This window comes from Benincasa hispida, chromosome 3, assembly GCF_027475165.1.
Source record: "Benincasa hispida cultivar pf3 chromosome 3, pf3_genome.v1.1, whole genome shotgun sequence".
Classification (NCBI taxonomy): domain Eukaryota; kingdom Viridiplantae; phylum Streptophyta; class Magnoliopsida; order Cucurbitales; family Cucurbitaceae; genus Benincasa; species Benincasa hispida.
Genome location: NC_143480.1, coordinates 58,002,148 through 58,016,551, shown reverse-complemented (window position 1 = coordinate 58,016,551; position 14,404 = coordinate 58,002,148). Strand labels below are relative to the sequence as shown.

The 14,404-nt window shown below is 34.8% G+C and overlaps 1 protein-coding gene across 6 annotated transcripts; it reads left to right on the top strand.

Annotated features, from left to right (window-relative positions):
* The first annotated feature begins 5,316 nt into the window (after positions 1–5,316).
* Positions 5,317–9,061, top strand: LOC120074593 (F-box protein SKIP27-like). 6 transcript variants are annotated; one of them, XM_090311511.1, is made up of 6 exons: positions 5,317–5,524; positions 5,628–5,702; positions 5,801–6,180; positions 7,302–7,388; positions 8,566–8,707; positions 8,861–9,061. In XM_090311511.1, exons 1-3 carry the CDS (start codon positions 5,432–5,434, stop codon positions 5,966–5,968), a joined length of 336 nt encoding a protein of 111 aa, XP_090167637.1. In that variant the 5' UTR covers positions 5,317–5,431; the 3' UTR covers positions 5,969–6,180; positions 7,302–7,388; positions 8,566–8,707; positions 8,861–9,061. The 6 variants fall into 6 exon arrangements, with proteins under 6 accessions (XP_090167637.1, XP_090167638.1, XP_090167634.1 ...); XM_090311512.1 differs by lacking the exons at positions 8,566–8,707; positions 8,861–9,061 and adding exons at positions 7,851–7,918; positions 7,998–8,229; XM_090311508.1 differs by having other exon boundaries at positions 7,302–8,707; positions 8,800–9,061.
* Positions 9,062–14,404: the final 5,343 nt, after the last annotated feature.

Here is a 14,404-nt window from a genome sequence, read left to right as displayed (position 1 = left end):
TACCCACAATTAACGAATATTGATTAACTTGATTAATGAGTTTAACCAATTAATCTCATATCGTTGGAGCTTCTGATCTACAGGTTCACGAAGTCCCCTCGTTAGCTCACTAGAGGATACTTTGAATTGTTTTAATTTGAGAAAACTATATATTAATGAGATTAATATATAATTAATTATGGATATGATCTATAAGAAAGCAATATTTGAATAAGATTCAAATTAATTAATTTAAGTGAATTAAATTCAAAAGAATGAATTAATATAGAGATTTTGCAAATATACATGGGATGTATATGATAACTAAATATATACATTAAATTGGGTTTAATGTATAAGTATTTATTTAATTATTGTGCAAATTAAAATTAAATAAGTGTTATTTAATTGGGCTAATTCATTAAATAACCATTATTTAATTAAATGAGCTAATTAATTAAATAAATGTTATTTAACTATAGAAAAGGAAAATATATTGGGAAGGGGCTTAGCCGCCTCCCCATGGCCCTTTGAGAATACATTGAATACACAATTCTCATTGTAGAGAAACTCTGACAATACACAACTATTAGTATTATTGTGCAAAATTTTCTTTAATCCTTTCTATTCTCCAAAACCTTATTCTCCTCCCCCTCTCCCAATAGTTGGATACCACTTATCCCTCTATTGGAATCCCAGAGAATAACAAGGTAATTCTCGTGGTAATATTCGAAATTGCTCAAGGAGTTGTTCGTGATCAAGACCATCTGGAGATCTGTTCGTTGGAATCTTAAAGAGGATTGCTTGTGGCACTTGGGGAATCTACAAGGCAAAAGTTGTTCAAATCCTTTCCCCAATAGCATGTGAGTTTACATGTTTATACATTCTATTTAGTACAATGATTTTGTTTATTGTAAAAATCGATTTGAGGGATGCAAGACATTCTAACAAAATGCTTATGTTGCATGATTCGATCCCTTCAATTTTGCATACTAGGATAATGACATATTTGACCCATCCCATATGACAATTTTGGATGTGGCAGACTTCTTTGAATCTCCTAAAGAGAAAATCGGCAGAATTGATGGAATATCAAGTGTTTCCTTTGACTTTGAAAATATCTAGACTTAATGTTGTTGTTTTTATTCATCTTCATGTTTTTTCCTCTTGATAGATGTAAAGCTTTGTATATTCAAAATGTTGTTTTTTCTTATTTTTCTTAGTTTCTTTTAATGAAGAAACCTGAATCATTTTTATATGTTCGGTGACTAAAAAATGACTAAAGAAGAACTATGTCTAGCAGGCAGTGCAACTACACATACAAAACTTACAAGTAGAAAATATTTTCCAAACTGACAATACTCGAAGTAAAAGTTAATACAATATCAGGTTTTATAAACCTAATTGAAGGGTTTGGAAAAGAAAATACTATTTTGCTCAGCGGAACAAAATTTACTATTGACAATGCATCGTCTCTAGTCAATAAAAAAGAAATCTACTTAGTTCAAAGATATACGTTGCAATGGTTATCATATTGAAACTAATAGAAAGTATAAAATGGAGTATCTTTATATCATATCTATTGTCTCATATGAAAAAAGTATACTGGAAGATTTATCTGCTTTATCTTCTAGATTATATTATACTCATATACGAGTAATGGAAACATATGCAACAAAGAACTTGAAGTTCATGAATCCAAACATATTTACAATTTGGCATGACAGATTAGGTCATTTAGGATCTATAATGATGAGAAGAATTATTGAGAATTCAAATGGACATCCATGGAAGAACTAGAAGATTCTTCAATCTAATGAATTATCATGTGATGCTTGCTCTCAAGGCAAATTAATCATAGACATCACCTGTCAAAGTGGGGACTGAATCACTTGCATTTTTAGAACAAATTCATGATGATATATGGGCTATTAACCCACCAAGTGGACCATTTAGATATTTTAAGTATTAATAGATGCATCCAGAAGATGGTCACACGTGTGCTTATTATCAAATCAAAATCTTGCATTTGCAAAATTACTTGCTCAAATAATTAAGTTAAGAGCACAATTTCCTGATTATATAATTAAGACTATTTGTCTTAATAATGCTGGTGAATTTACATCCTAAGCTTTTGATAATTATTGTATGTCAATTGGGATAAGTATTGAACATCCTGTAGTTTATGTTCATACACAAAATGGTTTAACAAAATCATTCATAAAAGGTTTGCAGTTAATTGCTAAACCATTACTTATGAGAGCTAAGCTTCCTACATCTATATGGGAACATGCTATTTTTGCATGTAGCGTCATTTGTACGCATCCGACCAGTATCTTATCATAAGTACTCGCGATTACAATTAACTTATAGCCATGAGCCAAATATTTTCCATCTAAGATTTTTTTGATGTGTAGTATATGTTCCAATTACTCCACCACAACGTACTAAGATGGGTCTTCAAAGGAGGTAAGGAATATATATAATGGATATGATTATCCACCAATTATCAAATATCTTGAACCTCTGATAGGTGATGTATTTACTGCACGATTTGCTGATTGTCATTTTAATGAGACAAATTTTCCAATATTAGAGGGAGGAATTAAGAAGTTGGAAAAAGAAATTACATGGAATGTATCGCTACTATCTCATTTAGATCCCCGTACAGATTAATGTGAACTTGAAGTTCAGAAGATAATTCATTGCAAAATATAGAAAATCAGTTACCAAATATATTTATAGATGCAAAGAAAGTAACTAAGTCACATATACCAACTGCAAATGTTCCATAAAAAAATGATATCTCAACACAACAAGTTGTCACTAATGAGTCTAGAATATGCTAGAAGCATGGTAGACCAGTGAGTTCCAAAGATAAAAATCCTCGAAAAAGAAAAATAATTAATAGTCAAGAAGACTTGATTGAGGATGTAAATACACATGAAGAAATTCATGACATGACTAATGAAGAATGTGGAATACATAAAGATAATAATGAGATTTCAATAAACTATGTCATGATAGGAAAAAGATGGAACCGAACTCATATAGTTATTGATAACATTTTTCACATAATGTTGCTCTTGATATTATATCTTAAAATGAGGATTTTGAACCAAAATTTGCTGAAGAACGTCAACATAGAAAAGATTGACTTCAGTGGAAAAAAATCAATCAAGGCAAAATTAAACTCACTTTCAAAATGTCAAATTTTTGGACCAATAGTCTGAACACCAGAAGGTGTCAAACCTATGGGATACAAATTGAGATTTTTGAGGAAAAGAAATGAAAATACTAAGATCACAAGATATAAAGTAAGACCCGTTGCACAAGTTTTTCACAAATATCTGGTATTGATTATGAAGAGACATATTCTCTAGTGGTGGATGCAATTACATTAAGATATTTAATTGGTCTGACTATGTATGAAAGTCTGGATATGCATCTTATAGATGTAGTCACAACATATTTATATGGATCTCTTGATAATGATATTTATATGAGAATTCTAGAAGAATTTAAGGTACTTGAAACATATAAATCAAATTTTACGGGAATTGTATTCAATAAAGTTACTGAGATCGCTATATGGATTGAAACAATCAGGACGAGTGTGGTACAATCGCATAAGTGGATATTTGTTGAAAGAAGGATATCAAAACAACCCAATATATTCATGTGTTTTTATAAAGAAATCACAGTCAGGATTTGTTTTTATAACGGTATATGTTGATGACTTACATATAGTTGGGACTCCCCAAGAGTTTTCAAAAGCAATAGAATATCTTAAGAAAGAATATGAGTTGAAAGATCTTGAAAAAAAATAAAATTTTTCCTTGACTTGTAAATTGAACATTTAGCAGACGAGATATTTGTTCATCATTCAACTTATACAGGAAAAGTTTTGAAAAGATTTTATATGGACAAAGCACATCCATTGAACATTCCAATGGAAGTTCGTTCACTAGATGTGAAGAAAGATATATTTCAACCTCGAGATGATAATGAAGAACTCCTTGGTCTTGAAATACCATATCTTAGTGCAATTGGTGCATTTATGTATCTTGCTAATAATACAAGACCAGATATTTTGCATTTTCAGTAAATTTGAATGGAATTAATCATATACTCTATTATCTCCAAGGAACGATCAACATGGGTACGTATGTTTTATTCAAATAAATCAAATTTTGATCTAGTCGGTTATGTAGATTGTGGATATTTATCTGATCCACACAAAGCTATATCTCAAATAAGTTATCTATTCACATGTGGAAGAACTGTTATATCATGACGATCGATGAAACAGACCATAACAATCACTTCCTCAAATCATACTGAAGTTCTTACAATTCACGAGGCTAGTCGAGACTGTGTATGACTAAGATCAATGACTCAGCATATTCGTAGAACATGTGATTTTTCTTTTAGTAAAAATTTTCTAGCGATATTATACGAAGACAACACAATATGCATATCTTAAATTAAATGAGGATATATTAAAGGAGATAGAACAAAACATATTTCACCGACACTTTTTTACACTCACAATCTTGAAGAAAATGGCAACATCACTGTACAACAAATTTGTTCGAAAGATAACCTGGCAGATTTATTTACAAAGGCATTACCTATCGCAACCTTTAAAAAACTAGTGCGCAACATTGGAATGCAGCGACTCAAAGATCTCAAGTGATGTTTCCATGAGGAGGAGTAAATATATCAGATTATATGAAATATATACTCTTTTTTCTTCATTAGGATTTTTTTTCCAGTGGATTTTTCCTAGTAAAATTTTAACGAGACATATTTCATATATATATATAATGGGCATCTAACGGAGAGTATTATAATATGTTAAATTAGGTGTAATGTAGATGCCCATTATTAGTGTCCTTTAGCCGTCCATGTGTCTCAAGATTACATACTATTAATGTTCATGTAATTCACCTCCTACTTGTCAAATTACCTATAAATTGTGGTATTTAGTGGGTTTTGAAAAAACACACATATCGGTCACCAATCTAAAAAGATTGAAGAAAGTGGATAAATTCATTCTTTTTTATTTTATTTATTTCTATTTTATTATATTATATTTGTTCCGTATCCATATTTTGATTGTGCTTCGCAATGCTCCTTATATTAAGGACACACTAATTATTTTGGAAAAGTTTCCTCTTCTCAACCTTAAAAACGGGTTTTCATTTTTATAAAAAAAAAACGGCGCGTTTACATTTCCTTTTTTAAAACACGCAGAATTTTCCTTTTTTGAAAAAAGCAGAATTTTCCATTTTTTTAAAAAAGCAGAATTTTCCTTTTTTAAAAAATTAGATTTGATTATTTTAATTTTGGAAAAGCCTTCTCTTTAAATATAACTCCTTAGTTAGCTCAGTTTGAGCAAAACGTTTCTTCGAAATCGAAGCAAAAACAGAGATCGTCTATATTGACAATGGTGTCGACGGCGAAGGCACCGGCGAACAGTACGACGGTGGCTGGCGTCGGCGATACGTCTCTGGTGGAGGCTCTGCCTCAGGATATTCTGGTTAGTACCTCATTCATTCATAGCTTCGATGATGTATCTAATTTCATATTCCCTTTCTTCGGTGAATTGATTTCCCCCGTTTTTTTTCCCTCTTTTCCATCAGATTAGGGTTATTTGCAATGTGGAACATGATGATTTGAAACAGCTAATCCGCGTTTCCAAAACAATTAGCGAAGCGGTAATAAAATCGAATCAGTATTTGTAATTTCCTTTCATTATTTGATTCAATTCAAATGATTCTCATCGATTTAGGGTTTCCATGCCATTTGTTTACAGACTTTGATTGCAAAACAATTTCATTTTTCTTATTGCACTCCATCCTCAAAGAAATTCGTCAACTCCATCGATTTAAAAAATGCTCCTTCCAGAAGGCGATTCAGAACTCGATTACACAGAAAGTTGCTGGCGCAGATTTCGGTAGCCTTATTTGCCGAAGAAGATTAGTGGCCACTGAGACAGATGTGAATTTAACAACCTGTATTTAGATATTTAGAACAACTGCGCAACAACCCTTAGAAGTAAATATCTTATAGTAGATATACTGATAATTGTTTGATCTCTTTTCACTCTTGCTAATCAGATATAAGAAAGGCCAGGATGTGGCATTTGTAACTACTTGCAGTCTGCAAATATAATGTCCTCTCCTTCACTTTGAGGTAATGCATGTTGTTTCCATTCCACATTCATTTTGTACATTTTAACACTTGAGGGGTGTGCTTTCAATTGAATTTGGCAATTAACATCATCTGTTCTTCTTGACAAAAGGTCATTCAATGTATTTTATGCATTCTCATAAGTTACTTAGTCTCCTGCTTTTTCAGTTTTCAATTTAGTGTGTATTTATAATATGTTGGGATAATAATTTATTTTCTCATATCAAGAAAGAACTTTACATTGATGAATACAAGCTCCCATTTGGAGGGAAAAAAAACAAACAAACTAAAGGGAATTTGAAAACCCCCAATTTGTACAAAAACTCCAGTTTGTAAAACAAATTTTCTCTTGAAGTTATGAAATTGTTGCAATTAAGCCCTACTTTTATAACTATCATATCATATCGGTGGTGGTTATTGGTATTGTTTGTCATTGCAAAACATTTTTCATTTTAATGGATTGTGTTTGGTTTGGAAATTTAACAACAAAATAAATACCAAATATATGCTAATGTTTGCATACAAATAGAAATAACTATTATCGTTTCATTGGTGTGTATACACGCTAAATAGATTGTTTCCTTTTCAAAAAAAAAAAAAAAAAAAAAAAAGGAAAAAGAAATAACTTGATGAAAGCGGCCTTGTTTCCTTTGGACTCTTCTAGTTTTTATGGCTGCCTATATTTCAATGGATTCAGTGGTTACAATGCACTAGTTGAGTTGGTCTCCAAATATGGTTTTAGTTTTATGGGTTGCTGGTTTTCTTGTCGGTTGGAGTTGACTCTCTCTCTTTGCTTGCCTCTTATTTTTGCCATCATCACATGGTTGTTTGTTCTTATTATTGTTTCATTATATATAGTTATGTGAACATAAATACAAATTATAATTTTATGAAATATAATAATATTGTTCAATTTTCCATTGCAAAAAAAGAAACTTTTTATGGATTGTGTATGCTGTATAAATTTAACAAGCATGGCTTATCATGCATTTCAAAAAATTAAGTTCCTACTCATGTAACTTTCTAGAAGCGAGGTTAAAAATAAATGTGATTTAACATCTGAGTATGTATATTCTTATTCTGCATGGTGTGTCTAATTCTATTACTCTCATGATCAATTGTAGGATCTCACAGTTATACTGTCAACACTTCTCCCAGTTGTGTGCATTAATAAAGAAAGCAAAGAGTCTTATCTCTCAACAGGATTAAAGGTATGACCCGCAACTATGCACGTTTTCTTGACCAAAAATATATTTTCATTGAGAAATGAACACAAATAAAGGTTCAGGATTCAAACTCTCAAGGGTGAGAAAAAAAAAAAAAAAACAAACAACTAGCTCAACAAGGAGAAAAACAACCAGATTAATTAAGAATGAACATGAAGAAAACCAGATTCAACCACAACAACAACAACAACAACACAAAAAAAAAGAGAGATAGAGAGAACAGGAAGAGGGTGGATAACGGACTACGTTTTCCTGTTTTTGGAATGTTGTAATTTAAATTATAAGACTTCACTTTCTATTGACTGGGGAATAGTGTAGTTTAATGCAAATGTACATTTGCATAACAATTATTTCTATATTAGCTTGAGAGTATGTATATTAGGTGCTATACTTTTGAAACTTTTTGAGTTTTAATAAGTCCTTTTATTTCTCTCTTTACATACTCAGAAATGCAGATTAAAAGAAGAGCCTTTAACTTTTGGTGCTCTTTGTGTTCTGAAGCACCTCTTGCCAAGGTTTTTTGGCCTGCTTATATTTAACCAACCATTTAGTTATTCCTTTTGGTTCCTGATTTGACTTTCTTATAATATCTAGGTCATCCGAGGCCTGGCAATGGTAAAAGGCCTTTAGTTACTGAAGCTGTTAAGTCGTTACTAGACGAACAAAATCTAGGGGTTAGAATGACACTTTCAGAGCTATGATGTTACACACATTTTTTTATCTTGTTAAGAACTTGAGAAATGCTCTATTTTATTTGGTACTAAAAATGTCTGTTACTTTGTTGTTGATTGTGGTAATGGCATCACATTTCTACCTGGTTGGTTCATCTGGAGAGATGTTTGTTGAGTATCTCGTGCGCCACTTTGCCATCAAAATTGATAGAAATAGAAATGATCCTGGAAGCTCAAAGGAGTTAGCTGGGTTGAATAGTGCTTTTATTCCTTTACAGTACAAGAGAATGGAGGTTTCTGTCCTTTCAAAATATTCATTTTGGTTCTCGTACTTTCAAAATATTCATTTTGGTTATGAATTTATAACTTTAGTTAATATTGGTCCTGTACTTTGAAGAAATGACCATTTGGCCCCTTTAGTTGCATGAGATGTTACCTTTATTTATCTGATGTTTTCACTACAGTCACTGTTCTTTGATTTGCTATGATAGTCTTGAATATCACATTAGAGAAGAGCTAAATAGAACAGCTGCTGCACGAACAATGGTTGGAAAAATTAATCAATATTGGATCTCGATGCCAAGTAATGTTGCCTGAAGCTCAAGCAGATGAGGCATCGGGGCCTTTGATAAGGTGAACTTGGTTTTCTTTTTATACTGCTATTTATACGTGTCTGGTGTTGGTGATTTACCCTAAACATAAACAATTTCCAACCACTTTTTCAGCTGCCCAACAATTCAGCAAGAAGCATTTTATCTTATCAAATCATATTATGGTGTTTTACAGGAGGAGAAGGGTTAAAAATTTCCTTGTGATTTGTTTTGAGGAGTTCAAATTGTTGGTTTATTTTCTTTCTGGATGGCTTGTGGTGTATTATTTTTTGCCTAAATGACTTGTGTTTCCTTCCTTGATATTGTGCACTTGGTTTTGAAAAACTTTCTTTAGCAATACTTGTACATGGAAGTATTAGACTCCTATTTTTCCTGCTTCGTTGGGTATTTTCTGTGTGCTACTTGGATAATCTAATAGTCATCTCACGTAAATTATTAACGGATCATGGGTCAGTTTGTGGTTTATTAAGTTCATGACGTTTTTATTTTTTGCATCTATAGGTAATGAAGAAATATTATTGAGAATGTGTGCCAGCAAGATCAATTTTAATTTTTTTTTTAAATTTTTTCAATAAATAAACCATGACAGACATTTAATGTCGATTATTGATCAACTTCAAAGATGGACCAACATCGAAAAAGATGTCACTAAAGGTTTTCGATGTTGGTTTTCAACTGGGCTATAATGTCCGTTAAAATCTGACATTAAAGAGCTTTAATAACACTTTCTTTAATGTTGCTTGGCCTATAATGTCGGTCTTCATCTGACATAATGGCCCAGTTTTGTAATAGTGGGCAAAATCTTTTAACAATTTGTAAGACCCTAGTCTTAAGAATTGTTGAAATTAGGGTTTTGCACTCTAGGGGCATTTTTGTCTTTTTTATTATACCCTAGGGTTTCTCTTTTCTCTATTTAAGCTGGTGGTCTGTTGTATTTCTTTGTAACAGTTTTCTAACAAGAATTCCTTTATCCCGTGGTTTTTCTCTTTAATTAAGGTTTTCCACGTAAAATCTTGGTGTGTTATTTTTCTTTCCCTACTCTATTTTTCATCATGGTATCAGAGCATGGAGACGAAACCCTGGCCACCATTGAGGAAAATCCAATAAGAGAATCTCAAACCAATAATCCAGATATAACCAGTATTATCCAAAAAGCCATTGATAGGTACTTCTAATCTCTTCTTCCCCACTTTCGTGAAGACTAGCCGCCGTCGCCCTACCAACTGCCGACCGACTCCTTCGAAGACGGAACTACCAACGACAGCAACCAGCGACCAACGACCCTGCAGCTACTCATCTGATTCGGTCGCGCTCAGACGAAGATGACCAGCGACCGGTCGAACGAAGCCGAGATCTATCCGGTCGCTCTCAGACACAGTCGAACGAAGCCGACCAGTCCAGATATGCGATGCCCAGCGTTGACCAGTCCAAATCTGTGATGCCCACCATCGACCAGTCCGTGCTCAACAGTTCCCATCTGTTGCCATTGCCGTCGTTCTTCTCCTCTCAGATCGGTGTCTCATCTCAGCCAATGCCACACCAAAAGACAGATGGAAGAAGTGTGGGTGTTTTTCAACCTAGTATGAGCAACCGAATGAGGTAGTTTTCGCCGACCATGGGTGAGTTTGGAGGGGGAGATTCTTCATCATACGACCAGGAGCAAGGAAGTATAATCCCCAAGACCAAGTTACCTAGTTGTAGTTGCAGATTAAACGACAGAACGAGATGTTTCAGTAGCAGCTAGCTGCTATTGGGGAAGCCCTAGGATCGACATCCAAGATCCAACCAGATCTAAACCCATATCCTGAAAACTCTAACTTCGTTCCCTACTTACCCCTCAAATTTATTTCTGGAGCTATAGGCAATTCTTCTAGCTTTATTATAGGAGAAAAGTTGAATGGTGATAATTATTTTTCTTGGTCCCAATCTATTAAAATGGCCCTTGAGGGCCATCACAAATTTGGATACCTGACAGGTGAAATACCAAAACCAAGGATCGGTGATCCCCAAGAGCGAATGTGGAAAGGAGAGGATTCTTTGTTGAGATCGATTTTGATTAGAAGTACGGAACCTCAGGTTGGAAAACCTTTATTGTATACAGCTACAACTCGTGATATTTAGGAGGCAGCCCAAAAACTCTACTCCAGGAGACAGAAGGCCTCTCATTTATATACTCTATGTAAGCAGGTCCACGAATGCAAACAGGGAACAATGGACGTTACTGCTTACCTTAACAAGTTGTCTCTCTTGTGGTAAGAGATGGATTTGTGTCGGGAAATGATTTGGAACTGTCCTTATGAAGGAGTGTTACATTATCAGTCTGAAGAAACAGATCGCGTGTATGACTTTCTTGCAAGACTCAACTCTAAATTTGATACAGTGCGAAGTCGTATATTGGGGACCAGACCTAAACCATCCCTAATGGAAGTCTGTTCTGAAGTTTGCCTGGAGGAAGATAGGTCGAGGGTCATGAACAGTACACCTGTAACACCATCAGATTTCGCTGCTTTCAAAACTTTAGGCCTTGTCCAAGATAAATAGAACAGTAAGTCGCCCTCAGTGTGTGAACATTACAAAAAAACCCGGCACACGAAAGATCAGTACTGGAAACTTCATGGCCGACCGCCAAATGGTAAGAAACGACAGCCAAGCCAGGCTCTTGTAGGTGAATCTGTTACTGGAGATACTTAACCTCAAAATCAGGAAACCACTCAGAGCACTACTACTACAGTGGGTGTAAGTGCAATCGCCCATTCAGGTACTTTCCACTCCTTTGGCCTTATGAGTATAACTGGTAATAAACCGTGGATATTAAACTCAGGAGCCATAGATTACTTAACTGGCTCCTCTGATCAATTTTTGTCTTATCAACCTGGTGTTGGAAATGAAAGAATCAGAATTGTAGATGGGACCTTTGCCCCCGTTGCTGGAAAAGGACGGGTGTCACCTTTTGTAGGCTTAATCCTCTAAGATGTGTTGCATGTGCCAAAAGTATCTTACAATCTGTTATCTATTAGTAAACTTACAAGATATTTGAAGTGTCGTGTTATCTTCTCACCTGATGATGTTGTTTTTCAGGATCTGAGCTCGGGGATGACGATTGACACTGCCCCGCATGACAGGGGATTTCTTTCTGACAAATAAATCAAAAGTTACTTCAGTTTTCCAACAATTTTACAATTCTATAGAAACCCAGTTCAACGCCAAAATCTTTATTCTCTGGAGTGATAATGGTCGAGAGTACCTTAGTAACACCTTACACGAAGTCCTAGTCTCCAAAGGTGTTGTCCATCAGAGTTCCTGTGCGTACACTCAACAAAATGAAATGGTCGAATGGAAAACCCGTCACCTTGTTGAAGTTGCCCGATCACTTATGTTGTCAACTTCACTTCCTTCTTATATGTGGGGTGATGCTATCTTGATAGCAGCCCATTTAATAAACCGCATGCCATCTCGGGTCCTAAAATTCCAAACCCCCTTAGATTTCTTCAAAGAGTCTTACCCAAACTCCAGACTTCTTGCTGATGTACCCCTTCGTGTTTTTGGCTGTGTGGTGTTCGTCCATACAAACGGACCTAACCGTACCAAGTTTACCTCTCGAGCACAAAAATGCGTTTTTGTAGGATACCCTCTACATCAACGTGGGTACAAGTGTTGTCATCCTCCTTCCAGAAAATACTTTGTCTCTATGGATGTGACATTCTTTGAAGATCATCCATTCTTTCCCAATGGTTCTCTTCAGGGGGAGCATTTTAGTGAAGAAACCAATTGGGGTCCCAGCCTTTCTACCTTACATGAACCTGAACCCATCCTTGATGTCAGTATCAGTACCAATGCACCTATCCTCCCAACCAAATAAGTCCCTTGGATCACATACTTTAGGAAGAATCTCAGGAAGGAAATAGCGTCGTCTTTTATTTCTCCAGCTCCAGTTCATGAGTCTGAACAGAGATCAATTCCAGGTACTAGTAGTCCTATCCCTGATCATGATAATAAATGTGATAAAACTGATGCTTGTGTTGAAAATGTTGAGAGAAAAAGCAAGGAAGATAATGACAGCAAAGATGTGATTGAGGTCGATGATGGTGCAGAGACAGATGATTGTGTGACTCTTGAGAACATGGTAGAACCTGGAAAAGAAGCGTTTCTTATTCCTGCTGAAAAAATTGTTGAGAGTGGGAAAATAACAGAACCGGAGGGTGAATGTAGTATGTTAGAAGAAAGTAAAGACAGAGATGAATCTCTTGATCTTCCGCTTGCCCTAAGGAAAGGTACTAGATCATGTACTAAATATCCGTTGCAGAGTTACTTGTCCTATAGTAATTTGTATCCTGAGTTCAAAGCCCTCACTACAAAGCTAGACATAGTGGTGATACCAAACAATATACACACAGCGTTGGAAAGTCCTGAATGGAAAGTCGTAGTTATGGAAGAAATGAGAGCTCTCGAGAAAAATCATACGTAGGATCAAGTCAATCTTCCAAGTGGTCATAAAGCAGTCGGATGTAAATGGGTGTTCACAATAAAGTATAGGCCCGATGGAACAGTTGACAGATACAAAGCCAGATTAGTTCCAGGTGATGGACGCATGCGACCGTAATGCTGTGAACTTAATGCTTTTTTAACGCAATCTAGTACATTTTTATCAATGCAAATCTGCATAGTTTAATAACTTAGCATTGTAATAACGTGCATTTCTACCCATTATCACACTCCCAAATTTAAACAATATTTGTCCTCAAGCTAAAGATTTCCTTTAGAAAGTCGACTGCAATCTCTTTTCCTAGATTTCTCAATGATGCCTTATTCAAATCTTATACACCAAAATTTCATTAATTCTCATCCAGGTCTCTTCTTAAAATATTTCTAAAATCTAGGGACTGCAAGTTCAACCTTCAAAAAGACTATACTAGATTTCAGGACATTGCATGATTTATTTCAAAAAAACTTTTTCACTAGGGTGTTAAATGCTTCTTATCCTTGCATATTTTAGACATTATTATTTATATTTTTTTTTCTCTCTGACCCTGCACTGATTCCAGTGCCTTGCATTCATTTTGGTTTGCCCCTACGTGTGTCATTCGGACATCCAACTACGAGCAGGGCGTTCTTTCTCAGACTAAACTCATACCCATTTGGCAGCGGAGTTGCGGTCATTTTTTATGGGTTGATTACGATTCCTACATTCGTTTTGGCTTGCCTCCACGAGTGTCATGCGGATATCCAACTACGAGTAGGATCCGATCACAACGTTATGATTTTTTTTATAAAGACTAAAAATAGTAAGATCGAAAATGAATACTGCACCCCCAAATTGAAAATGCGGCAATCTTCTCATTGCCAAAAGATTGAAAGAAGTCATGTGATGTTCTTAGGAAGTTTCATAAAGGGTCAGTTTGAAAGAAAGCTAGCAGACCACTAACTTATAGAAATATTTCATGAGGTGACTGTCCTAAAATTAAGTTGACTCTAGTGTATACGAAAAAATAGAAGAATGCGTTTCATCATTGAAATCATAATTGACAAAGAGAAATCATGTGGTGACTTACTAAATTGATCAATGTTAAATGATTGCGGTAATCAAAGGGGATACGGTGATAAAACTTTCAAAATTAAAATGCAGTGCGATAACGAAATTTGGAATGAAGTCAAGGAAAGATACAACCCCCAAATTTGCACTGTCGTCCGCATTATTTGTTGACGCATCTTGCTTTGCGAC